This window comes from Mirounga angustirostris, unplaced genomic scaffold (genome assembly GCF_029215605.1).
Source record: "Mirounga angustirostris isolate CCGP_5_RB_7025 unplaced genomic scaffold, mMirAng1.0.hap1 SCAF_11, whole genome shotgun sequence".
Lineage (NCBI taxonomy): Eukaryota > Metazoa > Chordata > Mammalia > Carnivora > Phocidae > Mirounga > Mirounga angustirostris.
The window spans coordinates 62,303,489-62,320,341 of record NW_026991719.1 but is presented as its reverse complement, the minus strand read 5'-3'; the positions used below and the strand labels follow the sequence as shown (position 1 = coordinate 62,320,341).

At 37.6% G+C, this 16,853-nt stretch overlaps 1 protein-coding gene and 1 pseudogene across 3 annotated transcripts in view; both read right to left on the bottom strand.

The window, feature by feature from the left end:
* ATP7A (ATPase copper transporting alpha) overlaps positions 1–16,831 on the bottom strand; it is a 43,935-nt gene extending 27,104 nt beyond the window's left edge. The window contains exons 1-8 of one of the 3 annotated variants that reach the window (XM_064574286.1): positions 16,490–16,831; positions 14,360–14,436; positions 13,559–13,781; positions 12,101–12,334; positions 10,862–10,953; positions 8,853–8,980; positions 7,656–7,810; positions 7,301–7,435 (exon numbers count right to left, since the gene is read on the bottom strand). In XM_064574286.1, the coding sequence (XP_064430356.1) occupies positions 7,301–7,435; positions 7,656–7,810; positions 8,853–8,980; positions 10,862–10,953; positions 12,101–12,334; positions 13,559–13,781; positions 14,360–14,436; positions 16,490–16,642 (1,197 nt within the window). In that variant the 5' untranslated portion in view covers positions 16,643–16,831. Of the gene's footprint in view, positions 1–7,300; positions 7,436–7,655; positions 7,811–8,852; positions 8,981–10,861; positions 10,954–12,100; positions 12,335–13,558; positions 13,782–14,359; positions 14,437–16,482 lie in introns of all 3 variants that reach the window. The other 2 variants (XM_064574285.1, XM_064574287.1) reach the window with 2 other exon arrangements.
* On the bottom strand, positions 4,430–7,101 carry LOC123847949 (solute carrier family 2, facilitated glucose transporter member 3-like; annotated as a pseudogene).
* Positions 16,832–16,853: the final 22 nt, after the last annotated feature.

Genomic DNA, 16,853 nt, shown 5'->3' with positions numbered 1-16,853 from the left:
GAAAAGGGGAAAAGGCAGTAACTGTCATGGGGCCCAATTTCCATTTATAAAAATACTAGGAAACTAGATGATCTGTGGAGGTGTCCGTGACCTGTGGCAAGCATAAATCCCTCCATCTCATCTAACTCCCTGAAATGTTCCAGAGTTAGAAGTCTTCGTTTTTTATCCCCTTAAAAGAAAACCCCCCTCTCCCCCACAATTCCCCTCCAGTGCCTCCAAGAGGCCACATGTCCTGATCTCACACTCTTCTTAACTATTTCCATTGTCTGGGTCTAGAGCAAGACAGAGTCCTCCACCCTCAATCTCAAGATTTAAGGAGTTCTCCCCCAACTCTCCAACAAGGAAAGGTAGCCACATGGGACAGAACACTAAAGTTTGGAAAAAAGCCATAGACACAAATTCCACAGAGCAGAGGCAGTGTCATTTATACACAGAGAGATGTTTAACAGATTCTATCCAAAAGGGGGTTGTAGGAACACAGAGGAAACAAGCTACCAATAAACTACTTCCAACTAGAGCAAAGTGACAGTACATATACATTCATACTCTCTCAAGTGTGGGCTACACTGCACATCTACTCACACTATCTCAAATGTATGGGCCCCTAAGGGCACTTGACCTAATACAATGGAAACATGGTAACAAGGGTAAGTTGACATGATAACAGATGAAAAAGCATATGATGATGCCAAAGCAACAACATACATCAACAAGATAATAATCGTTCAGGAAAAATCCTCTCCCAGAGCTGAGGTTACAAATTCAAAGTTAGCTATGAACATTCTCCTCTGAATTCTTTTAAAGCTATGGCTTACAACAAAATAAAAATCCACATCAATAAGAGAAAGAATAAGAATCATACCATCATTTCAATAGATGCAGAAAAAGCATTTGACAAAGTACAACATCCATTCGTGATAAAAACACTCAACAAGTAGGGTTAGAGAGAATATACCTCGACATAATAAAGGCCATTTATGAAAAACCCACAGCTAACATCATCCTTAATAGAGAAAAACGGAGAGCTCTTCCCTAAAATCAGGAACAGGACAAGGTTATCCACTCTAACCATTTTTATTCAACACAGTACTAGAAGTCCTAGCCACAGCAGTCAGACAACAAAAAGAAATAAAAGGCATCCAAATCGGTAAGGAAGAAGTAAAACTTTCACTATCTGAAAGTTATATAGAAAACCTGAAAGACTCCACCAAACAACTGCTAGAACTGATAAACAAATTCACTGAAGTAGCAGGATATAAAATCAATCTACAGAACTCTGTTGCATTTCTACACACCAATAATGAAGCAGCAGAAAGAGAAATTAAGAAAATAATCCCACTTACAATTTCACCAAAATAATAATATCCCTAGGAATAAACCTAACCAAAGAGGTGAAAGACCTGTACTCTGAAAACTAAAACACCGATGAAAGAAATTGAAGATGACACAAAGAAATGGAAAAATATTCCATGCTCATGGATTAGAAGAACACCTATTATTAAACACATATTATTAAAATGTTTATACTACCCAGGACACCTGGGTGGCTCAGCTGGTTGGGTGGCTGACTCTTGATTTCAGCTCAGGTTGTGATCTCAGGGTCCTAGGCTCCATGCTCAGCAGGGAGTCTGCTTGAGGATTTTCTCCCTCTTCCTCTGCCCCTCCCCCTGCTGGTGCTCACTCTCTCCCTCTAAAATAAATAAATCTGTAAAAAAAAGTCTATATTACCCAAAGCAATCTACAAATTTAATGTAATACCTATCAAAATACCAACAGCATTTTTCACAGAACTAGATCAAACAATCCTAAAATTTATATGGAACCACAAAAGACCCCGAACAGCCAAAGCAATCTTGAAAAAGCAAAATAAAGCTGTAGGCGTCGTAATTCCAGGCTTCAAGTTATATTACAAAGCTGTAGGAATGAAAACAGTATAGTAGTGGCACAAAAATAGATACATAAACCAAGAGAACAGAATAGAAAACCCAGAAATAAACCCACAATTATATGGTCAATCAATCTTCAACAAAGCAGGAAAGAATATCCAGTGGGAAAAAGTCTCTTCAACAAACGGTGTTGGGAAAACTGGACAGCGACATGCAAAATGAGGAAACTGGACCACTTTCTTACACCATATAAAAAAATAAATAAACTCAAAATGGATGAAAGACCTAAAACTGACACAGGAAACCATCAATATCCTAGAGCACAACACAGGCAGCAACCTCTTTGACCCAGACCGTTGCAACTTCTTACTAGACACGTCTCCGGAGACAAGGGCAAAAATGAACTATTGGGACTTCATCAAGATAAAAAGCTTCTGCACAGCAAAGGGAACAGTCAACAAAACTAAAAGGCAACCGACAGAATGGGAGAAGATATTTGCAAACAACATATTCTGGTAAGGGGTTAGTATCCAAAATCTATAAAGAATTTACCAAACTCAACACCCCCCCCCAAAAAAAAAACAACAAAAAATCCAGTCAAGAAATGGGCAGAAGACAGGAATAGATATTTCTCCAAAGAAGACATACAGATGGCCAACAAACACATGAAAAGATGCTCAACATCACTCATTATCAGGGAAATGCAAATCAAAACCACAATGAGATACAACCTCATACCTGTCAGAATGGCTAAAATCAACAACACAAGAAAAATACGGGTGTTGGTGAGTATGTGGAGAAAACCCCTCTTACACCATTGGTGGGAACTGGTGCAGCCACTCTGGAAAACAGTATGGAGATCCCTCAAAAAATTAAAAACAGAACTACCCTACGGCCCAGCAATTGCACTACTGGGTATTTATCCGAAGAATACAAAAACACTAATTCAAATGGATACATGCACCCCTATGTTTATGGCAGCATTATTTATAATAGCCAAGATATGGAAGCAAGCCAACTGTCCATCAACTGATGAATGATTAAGAAGATGTGGTATATATTTACAATGGAATATTACTCAGCCATCAAAAAGAATAAAATCTTCCCATTTGTAACCGCATGGATGGAGCTAGACAGCTAGCATTATAGCTAAGCAAAATAAGTCAGTCAGAGAAAGACAAATACCATATGATTTCACTTATATGTAGAATTTAAGAAACAAAACAAACAAACAAAGGGGAAAAAAAGCTAGAGAGAGTGGGACAAGCCAAGAAACAGACTCTTAACTATAGAGAATAAACTGATAGTTACCAGAGGGGAGGTGGATAGAGGGATGAGTTAAACAGGTGATGGGGATTAAGGAGTGGACTTGTCATGATGAGCACTGGGTGATGTATGGAATTATTGAATCATTATACTGTATACCTGAAACTAATATAACATTGTATGTTAACTAGCTGGAATTAAAATTAAAACTTTCAAAAAAATAAAAATCAACAATTAAAATCTCCTAAAAAACAAAATTGGGTTGCTCATTTGGAGGTCTCCCCCACCGGATGGGTGGTTAGGAGTAGTTTAAAAAAGAAAAAAAAAAAAAAAAGAAAAAAAAGAGTCCGCTACATGGGCAAGAACTTTTTTGGTCCACTGAAGGGAGAAAGGATTTCTAGAATTAATCTTCCCTTCTCTAGACTCCATCCAAAATTAGAATCCATCAACCACCATTAACTGCAATGCCTATTTTAGTAATCATCCTAGATTTCAAGTAATACTACATATAATCTTCAACAAAGAAAAAAGTTCCAAAGGAAACCAGTAGCTTCCTAATATAGGCACATGACTTTAACTGAGAAGTTAAACTTGAGTTTCCACCTGAAGGACAGGAATTGTTAAGAGGCAAATCTCACACACCACATCATGTACGCTTCAATAACATATTACATTTCTTTCTAGAGTCTTCCCTTCTTATTGCACCTTGACTTCTCCACTATTAAATCTTCCACCCTATAACCTCTCTTTAAGCACCTCCCTCTACACTCAATTTCCTTATGTTCTCATTATTTGGTAAAATTGCTTTACACTTAAAGAACTAAATATTTATGTAATAATACCAGAAGATAAATAAAACTCCAATTAATTTTTTCTGCAGAGCTGTATAGAAGCAAGGAAGGTGCTCTTATTTAATCCCTCTCTGCCCTCCACACTCATGTAGATCTGCTTCCTGTTAAGTCTGGGGTGGGGGAGACTGAACCTCACTCTTAACACTCCTGTATGTCCTTGTGAGGCAATATAGAACCCGAGGGAGGAAAAGCTGGCAAAGCTGTCATATGCCAAGCAGCCAATTCCTTTTGAAATTAAGGAAGGTTCACTTGGTCTCTCCTAAACAGAAGAGAATGTCCAAGCAATAAAATGCTTAAAAATCCACTGAAGATAAAACTAACTCCAGCACTGGGTTCCTCTGAGTGCTCATGAAGTGTGTGGGAAGAGAAAGGAATCAAGTAGCAGCATTCAGAAACAGTCCTGGGTTACAACCTGATGAGGTCTCTCTCTCTCTCTCAATCTCTCTCTCTCTTATTCAGGGAGAGTTTGCTTCTTCGTGTTGGTAGGGAGACAGGAAGGAAGCATGGCTTAGACCTCCTTAACGGGAAGGGTGCTGTTTATCTCCACAATGGGGCCTTTGTCAGCTCTACCGGCCTCTTTCACCTGCCATTCCAAGGCTTATGTAATTTCCTCAAAAGTCCTGCCATGGGTCTCAGGGACTAAACACCAAGAAGATAACAAGGAAGCCAGTGAAGACAATACAAACGCACGCTCCTAAACAGAATGCAGCTGCCCAACCAAAAAAGTTGGAGGTCCAGTTGGAAAAACCAGCCCCTGCCATTGCTGCTGGGTGGGGTCCCTGGCTAAAGAGTTTAGCCACAATACACCAGGGAATGGAGCCTGGACCAATTTCAAAAAAGGGCATGAAGACCAAGACAGCTGTAATACAGACAAAGCCCATTCAGTTATACTTGTCCTTTAATAACAATGAAAACAGTCATGAGAATGGAACAAAAAACCATCCGTCCAAGACCAGTCAGATGTAGTCTTCCTCCCTGCCCTTTCCATCAAAAACAGAGAAACTACCATGAAGACAATATTCACCACACCCACACCAATGGCTCCCCAACACCTGCATCTTTGAAGATTCCTATTCAGTAACAGAACACAGCACTGACTCCAGAGAGCTGCTGGGAGAGCTGGAGCATGGTGGAAACGACGATATGCTGTCAGTAGCTGCGCACACTGAAGAGCTCCAGCACGGTGACTTGCTTTTCTTGTGCGATCCTAGCACCCTCATTTTTCATCTCCCTGATGTCCTATCTGAGTCACATCCTGGGTACCCCACAATCACTAGAAGATCTCCTTGGCACTCTCCTCTTCCCTTCTGTTAATGACCAAGAACCTAGGACTTTTAGGGCAAAATGGAAGGGCTGTACTTTGTAGGACAGCTAGAATGATGGTGAAGTCCAACAGCAGAGGCCAAAGCTCTTCAATCCCCAAGATGACTTTCGACCAAATATGTAAGCCACCAGAATCCTGACAATGCCTAGCTGGTTAGGAATGCCAAAGCCCCCCGACCTGCCACCATGGGGCAGGTAGGAGATATCTCTCCAATGCACATAGGCACAAAACCTGTGCAGTATCTGCAGAAGAGGTCAATAATCTATTGGCCCAGGTTCAGCATTTCTTTTTTTTTTTCCAAGATTCCATTCATTTACTTGAGAGAGAGAGAGAGAGAGAGAACGAGAGCACACGAGCAAGAGAGCACAAGCAGGGGGAGCAGCAGAGGGAGAGGGAGAAGCAGACTCCCCACCAAGCAGGGAGACCGAGGTGGGGCTCGATCTCAGGACCCCGAGATCATGACCTGAGCCGAAGGCAGCCGCTTAACCAACTGAGCCACCCAGGGGCCCCTCAGGATCAGCATTTCAACAGACTCCGCTAATTTGGAAAACCATAGGGCAGCCACCGGCAACAGCCAATAGGTTGACAATAAGCACCTGCCAAAGCTGTTGACAAAAAGTCCAGTGGAAAAGGAGCCAGTCATACCACTAATGGAGAAGATGGCTACAGACAAGGACCAAAGGGAAATGAGTAGCACCTGAGTGGGGGAGTCTTCTAACTTCTCTTCCAATGAATAATTGAGAAAATCCTTTATGATTGTCTCAGGAGCATTGATGACTGGAAAGAGCCAAACTGGAAAGAGTCTATTTTATCAATGGAGATGGCAAAGATCAGAGGTACTGTGACCTTCTGTGTCCCCATGGCCCTAATTTAATTCTTTTCCGATCTTCAGTAAATATATAGAAGTGAGATCCCAGAGACACCTCTTCTAGACAACAAAATCTTCAAAATGTTCTTCTTGGCGACAAGTGTCTCTTCAGGTCCCCAGTAAGGCTCTACATCTCACCCTCACTCTCCTGATTCTACTTGTTCTTTAACTGAAGGGACAAACAACATGGAACAGTGTACAGCGTGGCATTTTTAAAAATAAAGAAATACAACAAAATAAGACTTTCTTAGTAGTAATGACTTTATGGTGCTAGGTTCTTACAAAGTTCTCAAATACTTAAACTAAGCGTTCACCTAAGAGGTATTTATCTATACAGAAACAGTTGGAAGGGACTTTCATAGACATGAAAGCTTATGCTTTAATATATGTCATATGTGCATGTTTTCACCTACACTAATTCCAATCTTGCAATTTAGGTATTATTATCACTACATTACAGGTGACAAAACAGAAGTGACTTAAAGGTTATATAATATGAGGCACAATCCAGGTCTACTTTACTACTTTACAACACCATACTTTAGAGACTATCATAGAACTACAGAGGAACAGGCACTAATATTACCCTATATTTATAAAGCATTTAATAAATTACAAAGTGTTTCTGATATATCATCTTATTTAACTTTCACAACAACTGCAAGTTATGCAGGATGGGTATTATTAGAATCTCACTTTACAAATGAGGAAACTGAAGCTCAGAGAGAAATTAATTTGACCTAAGATCACACTGATGGTATATGGCAGAGCTGAGACCCCAAGGTTTTTCTCAATATTATCTACAGTCCTTTGAGAAAGCAGAGTCATGTTGAGAATGAGACTGGGTATAAAATATAAAAGTTCAGTACTTGCTTTGGGAAAATCATAATGAAAATAATGAAAAAGTAATAAAAATAATGAAAAAAAAATCTTTCCAGGAGGAAATTTTTATATTTATAGAAATGCAAATGTTATTCTTATTACTTTCCCATTCCAGGCCCATAAAGATACTAGTGATTATTAAAGTTATTTTCCAATTAATAGTTTATGCAAAAGATTCACAAACTGTTTTATGTATGGTAAAGAGTTGTTACAAGTCACTTACAGGAAAGTAGGTCTCCACAATTTCAAAATTCAGAAATCCAATTATAATCCAAACCAAGAGGGTAGCGATGGAAACAATAACAATAAAAGGAACAAAGTAGCCACTGAGTTTGTCTGCAAACTGCTGGATAGGAGCCTAGAATATTAATAATAACAATAATAATAATAATACATGTATCAAAGTCTCCTTTTTTGATAATGAATACAGAGTATATTTGGTACTGCATACAAATATTTTAATAATCTCCCTATTAATGCAACTGGAGTTAAAGGAAAACATAAACACTAGATCAAGATTCACACTGAGCAGTCTTTTAAAAAAAATACTTTCTGTTTCTCCCAGGGAATTAAGTTACCTTTGATGTTTGTGCCTCTTCCACAAGTTTAACAATTTGAGAAAGCGTTGTGTCAGCTCCAACATGGGTTGCACGGATAAGTAGTGACCCATTCTGGTTAATGGAACCGGCGATTACTGTGCTGCCAGATTTCTTAGCCACAGGCATTGCCTCCCCTGTATAAGGAGTAAAGACAGATTTAGGGAGCATAAATACATACTATCTTGAAACATGCTGTTATTTATTAACTGTCAAAAATATGTAGAAAGGAGATTCTTACTTCATAGAATCTGGATAAATGCCTAGGTGAAGGTTGCCCTCCCTTTTTCCTTATGTCAGTTCTGGGCCAACCCCAGGGACACATATCTTAAACTAGAACAATCTATTAAGTCAGCTCTTATACGCAGAAACTTTTTTTTTTAAATATGGAACGCTTCACGAATTTGCGTGTCACTTTTAAAGCTGCTCCCTAGTCTTAGATCATTGGTCCTCAATATGTTCCCAAGGAGCACTTAGAAATGTGGGAGTTCTTGTTTATAATAACTACTGGTGGAGCATGGGGTGCTCCTACTCCAATTTAGTGGGCCAGGGTCAGGGATACTAAATGTATTACAATGTGCATGCAGTCCCCCCAGAAGAATTGTCCCATCTGAACTGGCAATAGCACCCTATTGAGAAATACAGAGTCCGAAATTATTTCCTCATAGTCCATAAACTGAGCCTCTTCTGGGACTATCCTGAGGGTTCAGACAGGAAAGGTATTCTTTTGGTTCTGTTCCAGATTGGCCTTAGTTATCTAAGCTCTCTAACACTACTCCGAGGCCTAATTTCTTCGAGCAGACCCTGATGTGGAGAACCCAGAGTCATACTCCAGCTCCGACCAGACCAGTCTTTAGGGCAGGAAAACAAATAGGTATTTGCTCAGGAAAATCTGCCAAAGTCTCTTGGGCTCTACATCAGAATGAAACAACTGCCTTTGGTTACACATTCTAGTAATTAACAATCCTCAGTGAAAAAAGCTTTCAGTAGCATAATGAAAAAACACAAAGTAAATCTACAGAAATTTATTTAAAGTCTTAAAAAGAATTCTTATTCTCTTTACTCATCATTTAGTCATTCCATAGTTTCTACAAAAAGCTGTCCACCTTTTATTCCTGTTTTTTATTAACACTTTGGATTCACTTTACTTTCATGTCATGATCCTCTGAAAGAACATACCTGTGATAAGGGACTCATCTACCATAGAATGTCCTTCAATAACACGACCATCCACTGGAAATTTGCCTCCTGGAACCACTTTAATGATGTCTCCACGTTGAACGAGCTCCACATCCACTTGTTCTTCACTGGATAGGAGTTAAAATAAAAAGCACTGGGAAAATATGTTTCTCACTCTGATCTATCCATGCAAGCTTACTGGTTTATGTCAAGCTTGTGGCTCCATAATTGCTACCAATGGAAACTAGACCTAACATTTAAGCTGGGAGCTACAATGTCAGTCCTGTTTACTGTTGGGGAACAGCTCAGTACCTGGCACAAAGGATATATTCGTTTAGTAGTGACTAAAAGAATAAATGAAAGCTTTAGAAAATAATGTGAGGGGTTTTATTTAATTAAAAAATTTATGGGACACCTGGGTGGCTCAGTCGGTTAAGTGTCTGCCTTCGGCTCAAGTCATGATCCCAGGGTCCTGGGATCGAGTCCCACATTGGGCTCCGTGCTCAGCAGGGAGCCTGCTTCTCCCTCTGCCTCTGCCTGCCGCTCCCCTGCTTGTGCTCTCTTTCTCTCTCTCTGACAAATAAATAAATAAAATCTTAAAAAAACAATTTATTGTGTAAATTTTCCTACATAATTTTATGAGTATACAAATGAGAAATACAAAAGAATGAAATTTTTTTAAAAGATTTTATTTATTTATTTGACAGAGAGAGACACAGCGAGAGAGGGAACACCAGCAGGGTGAGGGGGAGAGGGAGAAGCAGGCTCCCCGCAGAGCAGGGAGCCCGATGTGGGACTTGATCCCAGGACCCTGGGATCATGACCTGAGCCGAAGGCGGTCGCTTAACCGACTGAGCCACCCAGGCGCCCAAGAATGAATTTTTTTTAAAAAGAATGAAATCTTATCAAGTCTTTAGCTCTAACTTCCAGTTTACAGGTGCCAGGAGTTACAGAATAAGTTAGATGATGCCACAAGGAAGCAAAGAGTTAAATTCAGACTGTGTGATATTCTACAGAACAATTGATGGGTGGTTATCTAACAAGTCACCTGTAAGGGGCAGGGCGTGGAGGGGGGAGGGCGAACAGGAGGGAAGAGCTGTTCTAAAGACTTTTTTTAAGGTTTTATTTATTTGTCAGAGAGAGGGAGAGAGAGAACACACACAAACAGGGGGAGTGTCAGGCAGAGGGAAAAGCAGGTTCCCCGCTGAGCAAGGAGCCGGATGCGGGACTCGATCCCAGGACCCTGGGATCATGACCTGAGCCGAAGGCAGACGTTTCACCGACTGAGCCACCCAGGTGTCCCAGAGCTGTTCTATATTAAAAGAAACGTGTCAGTCAAATGCTTTGACACATGGCTCTTGTTTGATTTCCGTTTCAAAGAAAGAAACAAAACTTTTGGAGACGGGGCACCTGGGTGGCTCAGTCAGTTAAGCATCTAACTCTTGGTTTTGCTCAGGTCATGATCTCAGGGTGAGATCAAGCTCCGGAATGGGCTCTGGGCTCTGTGCTCAGCGCAGGGTCTGCTTGAGATTCTATCTCCTTCCCATTCCCTCCCCATCAGCTCTTCCCCATGCGCTCCTCCCCAACTCACGTGTGTGCACTCACTCTCACTCTCTTGCGCTCTCTCTCTCTCCCCCTCTCTAAAATAAATAAATAACTTTTTGGAGACAACAGGAGAAATGAGAATAGACTATATACATATTAGATGATCTTAAGATATTGTTAATTTTGTTAAATGCAATATGGTATTATAGTTACATAAGAATATGTCCTATTTTTAGAGATACTACAGGAATATTTAGCAATAAACCAACATGACTGGAATTTAAAATACTACTGCAACAATATAAAGATAGAATGAATAGATGAAGTTTGGCAAAATGTGAATAATTGTTAAATCTGGGAGATAGATGATGTGGGTTCATTATACTCTTCTCTCTACTTCTGGGTGTATTTGATATTTTTTGTAAGAAGTTAAAAAGATAAGGGGGAAGAATGAAAATAAATACCTTAAGAGAATATTATCAGAGTCAAGAGTTACAATAGTTGCTTCTGTAGCTTGTAGTGAAATTAGCTTGGCAAGAGCCTCTGATGTTTTGCCCTATAAATTAAAACAAACATGTTAACAATGCTAAGGAAGAAAAAGCTCAGGTTTTACCTAAAATAAAGATACAATACTTAACATTTGCCAAAAAGATAGCTTTAGGAATATTAATTAGTTCAAATTAGAAAATGTTTTACTTCAAAAATACGAAGTATACAAAATATAAAATGTATTATTAGGTATAATTTGTAAAAAAGTAACATAAATTAATAGGAAAACATCAGGAACTCAGGTACATGAGCAAAGGACATCATTAGGCAATTAATTTAAGAAGAAATAAAATACCTCCTGTGTAGAAAAATGTTTATTCCTGCTAATAATGGAAGAAATGCAAACAAAAGCAACTCTATGACACCATTTAATGCCTACTAACTTAGCAAGAATTTATACAGGAGTTAATGCTGATGAAGTTGTAGTAAAACTACTTCACTAACATATTCTTATTGACAAAAGAATGCTAAAACTTGTTGCATGAGCCACAAAAGGATTTATGCCCTTTACTCACATCCTTTGTAATTTATCCTAAGATACTAATTCAACAGAAATTACTATTAAACACGAATATGTTTAATGCAGGATTATCTAAAATTTAAAATGCGAAACAATCCAACTGAGAACAAAACCAAAATGGTTTAGTGAGTTACAGCACAATGATTTGACAGAATATTATTTAGAAAATACCAAATAATTATATCTGGACTGCAAAAAAGGGGAAAAAAACTTTCTAGCGTTAAGGATAAACCAGTATGTATACTATGTTTGCCACTCTGTAAAATATAAAGGTATGCAGAACAGAATTAGAAAGTAATTTCCATTATAGCAAGGGATTATGGGTGAATATTTTTTCCATCATTATTTTAAATCTTGTGGTCACATCAATTTTTCCATTAATAATGTGATATAAGTAAGTACTTAGCAAATGTCTCTCTCTTAAAATAAACATGGATATACTGTCCTATCTAAAGTATTAATTCCGTAAGTTCGGTAAATCTTCTAAAGGAATATTTAACTTAAAATGTTACCAAAATGGAAGCACTTCTTTTGTTAACTATATAAATCAATGTATATTTCCAAAAACTGGTCTAGAAAATATGATCACTTATCCATCCAAGATTTTAACAAATGTCACTCTTTCTTACTTTACCTTTGCTATATGTTCCAGCCACCGGCCTAGTGCAATAAACACAAATAGCATAGGAGGTGTATCAAAGAAAGTAATAGGGTTTACTTTGGCTCTTTCATACATTGCAACCAGAAGAATAACCAAAGAGTAGGCAAATGCAATGGTGGTTGCCAGCACAATCAGTACATCCATATTTGCAGTTTTATGCTTCAGTGCTTTGTAGGCCTGAATGTAGAAGTACCAGCCTCCAAAAAACTGTAATATAGAAACAATAATTATTGCTGTTTAAAAAAATGTTGAAATTCACATATAGAGCTCAGTAACAAAGATATAGTCTCAAGGTTAATTTCCTTTTGCTTTTAACTATCCGTAAACACTAAGGACAGATTTTTTTTTCCCCAGAGCTTGAGTTCTTTTCTTAAATTTTTTTAATTTTATCATGTTATGTTAGTCACCATACAATATGAAAACAATGGATCGTGGATCACCACATCAAAAACTCATGATGTATTGTATGGTGACTAAGGACAGATTTTAAGCTGAGACAATAATGTTTGTATTTTAGCAGGTATGTGTGTGTTGAGATCCAAACTGCTGTACAAGCCCTTGGCAGCTGTCCTCTATAAGCCAACGGATATTCCATAATATAAAGAAAGTCAGATGATTCTTAGATTTTTCTTTTAGATGCTAGCACAAACAGGAACTAAGAAAGCAATTACATTCTTTTGACAATGGTTTTTTTACATAAAACTCAGCCACCCTGCCTAAAATTCAACCTAAGTAGAATATCACAAGCTATTGGAACTGCTGGCTGTTTTCATTGGTAAACATAACTGAAAAGCTTGTTTTTTATTAGTATAGAGAAACATACTAAGATGTTCTTAAAATCATCACTGCCTTTTATAAGGATCAGAAAAAGGAACAGATTTATTGGATGAAGTGTTCCATAGTAAAAGTTTATCTGAAAAGAAGAATTGAAAACATACAGAAAGTAATGTACTTCAGTATCAGGGATAAGTAATTAAAATAATAACATAATATAATTATCACCATCATTTTATTTTATATAATAAGTTAATAATTAAAATATATTAATATACTTGATATAATAGTAATATAATTAATTTTAATATGTTTACTATAGAATATTAAATACAAATATAAATAAGTAAAATATCTATTTTATTATTATTACTTTAAACATAAAGTTATATGCAACAGCAGATATGAATGCTAAATTCATATCTAAATCTGAATTGAACTCTTTTTCTCTGCTTTGTTGTTAAACAATATCCTTAGGAGTTAAATGGAATTTATTATCTACTTTAACCACTCAGTTTAAGATTATTTTTATGAAGCATCTAGCATAAAATGATCAAACTTCTGGCTAATATCTGTTTTGCAATTGAAAATAGCCTTGCCTGTCACATTTTGCTATTTTTCATTATTAACATATATACTTGCTACCATTTCACTTGCCTGTACAGGTACACACAATAGAAAGGATAGCAAATTCATAATGGACAATCCTGGCAGGATCTGGTGCTCCAGGAACATAGAAGAATGAATGTTCATCATTTCTTCTTGACTTGTGTTCTTATTATGGTGAGTTGCAAGATGGTGATCCATAACCATCATATATATCATCAGCCCCATTACAGGAATACAGAAAAAGAGGCTCACAAGGAAGGACCGTCTCCACCTTACGTAGAAAAGAAAAATCATTTTAGTAAGTAGCTGATGGTTAAAGGTTCTATGTACTATAGGGAAATACAAATTGTGACCACTTCACCCAATATAAGGATGACATTGTAAAAACTGACATGTCAACAGGATGTTAAAGTTATAACAATTGGTTAAACATCCAACTCTTGATTTCGGCTCAGGTCATGATCTCAGAGTCATGAGATCGAGCCCTGCATCAGGCTCTGTGCTGAGTGTGGAGCCTGCTTAAGATTCTCTCTCCGGGGCGCCTGGGTGGCTCAGTTGGTTAAGCGACTGCCTTCGGCTCAGGTCATGATCCTGGAGTCCCTGGATTGAGTCCCGCATCGGGCTCCCTGCTCGGCAGGGAGTCTGCTTCTCCCTCTGACCCTCCCCCTCTCATGTGCTTGCTCTCTCTCATTCTCTCTCTCTCAAATAAATAAAAAATATATATATATATATTAAAAAAAAAAAGATTCTCCGTCTTCTTCTGCCTCTCCCTCACTCTTTCTCTCTCTTAAAAAAATCTGTAACAAAGAATCAAAATCTGTTTTTCATTGACACACCAAAAGAACTTACTGTCTTATTTCTCGTTTATGGTCCAGGTGACTTGCTGACCGATCCTTCTTGACCAAAGAAGCTTCAAAACCTAAGCTCTAAGGAAATTCATGAGAAAACAATTATTTCACTGAATATAAAAATATTATATAGAGAAATTCTAAGACACAGTACTGTCATTAAGAACTTGAATTCAACTCAATTACTGAGTGCAAGTCACTCTGGTGACTGCAAAGATGAAAATATGCTCCCTTCTCTTAATTGCTTTTGTTTATAGCCTTTCATCAAAGAAATGAATAGTTCCTTAACTCTAGTTAATGTCTACCCTACTGTTCTCAAACTAATGATTTAACTCAAGTGCAGCTGTCCTCACTAAGATTCTTATATCAAAAAGTAAGCTAAAGCCTCTAATAAGTAATTTTAGAAAAAAGCAGAATCAGTGTTTGATGATCTAATAAAGACAGAATTCAATAGTAAAATCACAAATCTTACATTTAGACAAGCATCATCCACTAGTATTGATGTACATTAATCACTTTTTTAAAACTTTAGCTTTGACATCTATCTATCCATCCATCCCCCAAACAAGTACAGGAAATTGAATAATAGGCCACAAAAGTTAGCACCATAGTATCAAGTCTTTGCAGATGCAGTCTCTACTCTTCTTCTATCAGAAAAAGAACATGAACAAAAATTTTCCCTAATATAACGAAGTATTAAAGAAAACTACACATAAGTAAGACTCATATGCACATAGACAGTAACATACACTGTATTTTCAACTGCTAGGGAAAATGTTGCCATCTTACATTTGTTGGCAGTGTAACACACAGCACAGTGAAAAAAGCAAGCATGAGCTTTAGAGTCAGAAAGAATAGGCTCAGGGCGCCTGGGTGGCTCAGTCAGTTAAGCATCTGCCTTCAGCTCAGGTCATGATCGTGAAGTCCCAGGATCGAGCCCCGTGTCAGACTCCCAAGGAGTCTGCTTCTCCCTCTCCCCCCTCCTGCTTGCACGAGCTCTCTCTCTCTCTCAAATAAATAAATAAAAATTTTTTTAAAAAAAAGAAAGACTAGGCTCAAATCCCAACTATGACACTTACTAGCTATGTGATTTTGGGCAAGTAACTTAACTTCTCTTAATCTGGGTTTCGTCACATCCAAAATGAAGATGACAGCACTGTTGTGAGAATTAAATTAAGAGTTGAAGCTTTGCAAAGTTGGTAACTGGCTCATAGTAAATACTCAATAATGCTAGCTTCACAAAGATGTTAATGGTATTATTATCTATACTAATAGGATCTTATCTGAACTATTAATATGCTCCAATCATTATAACAACAAGGCTATACCACATTAAAACTTTTAAAGCATTTTCACATGTACTACCACTTGATTTATTGAAGAACATGAGATAAGTTTGTGACAAATAAAAGGGTTTGGTCTTTTAAATTTCATACTTAAAAATACATCATTTGTAAGCAGAATCAGACCTATAAATACAGAGAACAATCTGATGATTGCCAGAGGGGAGGTAGATGGGAGATGGGTAAAATGGGTGAAGGGGAGTGGGAGATACAGGCTTCCAGTTAAGGAATGACTAAGTCATTGGGAAAAAAAGGTACAGCATCATAAACATAAGTCAATGGTATTGGAATAGCGTTGTATGGTGACACATGCTAGCTACACTTGTGGTGAGCAGAGCATAACCACTGAGTTGTTGAATCACTATGTTGTATACCTGAAACTAACATAACATCGTTGTGTCAACTATACACAAATTTTTAAAGATTACATTGCTTGCTTTGATCTAGGTACAATAAAGCATCTAGCATGATGCTTGCTTTCCTAATGATTAATTAATCTTATAACAAATTGTACTTTACTGCCATTTTCTAAATATTTTTAAAGAATTTGTGGTTCTACCTTCAGTCTACTCCTGATTAATAGTGCCAATATGCCTTTGCCTAACTCTTCCTGACAAAGACCAAGAAAAAAAAGGTTGTAAACACATTTATGTTAAATTTGAGACATGTTAATTGAGAGTAATCAAAGGGACCAGATCTTTTTCATGGTCTGATACAAAATAGAAGTGATTCAATGGAGTGCTGACTGAATAGGTAAGAACACAGAAATGCAAAATCTTACCACTTACTTCAACCGTATGGATAATATCCCTGGGACCAATAATTTCCGGGTCATATTTAATATGTGCTTTGTTGGTTGCCAGGGCCACAGAGCAGTAGAAGATCCCTCTGTGTTTTGTGAGGATAGACTCTATTTTATGTACACAGGAGGCACACGTCATTCCTCTCACCTGTTAAAGACAAAGGTTTTGTTATTCAGAAATCTACTTTTTCCTACATGAATTGTAACATGGGATGAACATACAAGATCTTATCTGCACTATTAATATCCTTCAGGTATGTTCATTAGAATGCTGTTTTTATATAAAATTACACTGAACAAAGATATGGTCCTGGGAAGCTGCAAAAGGTTAAATAGAAGAAGATCTCACT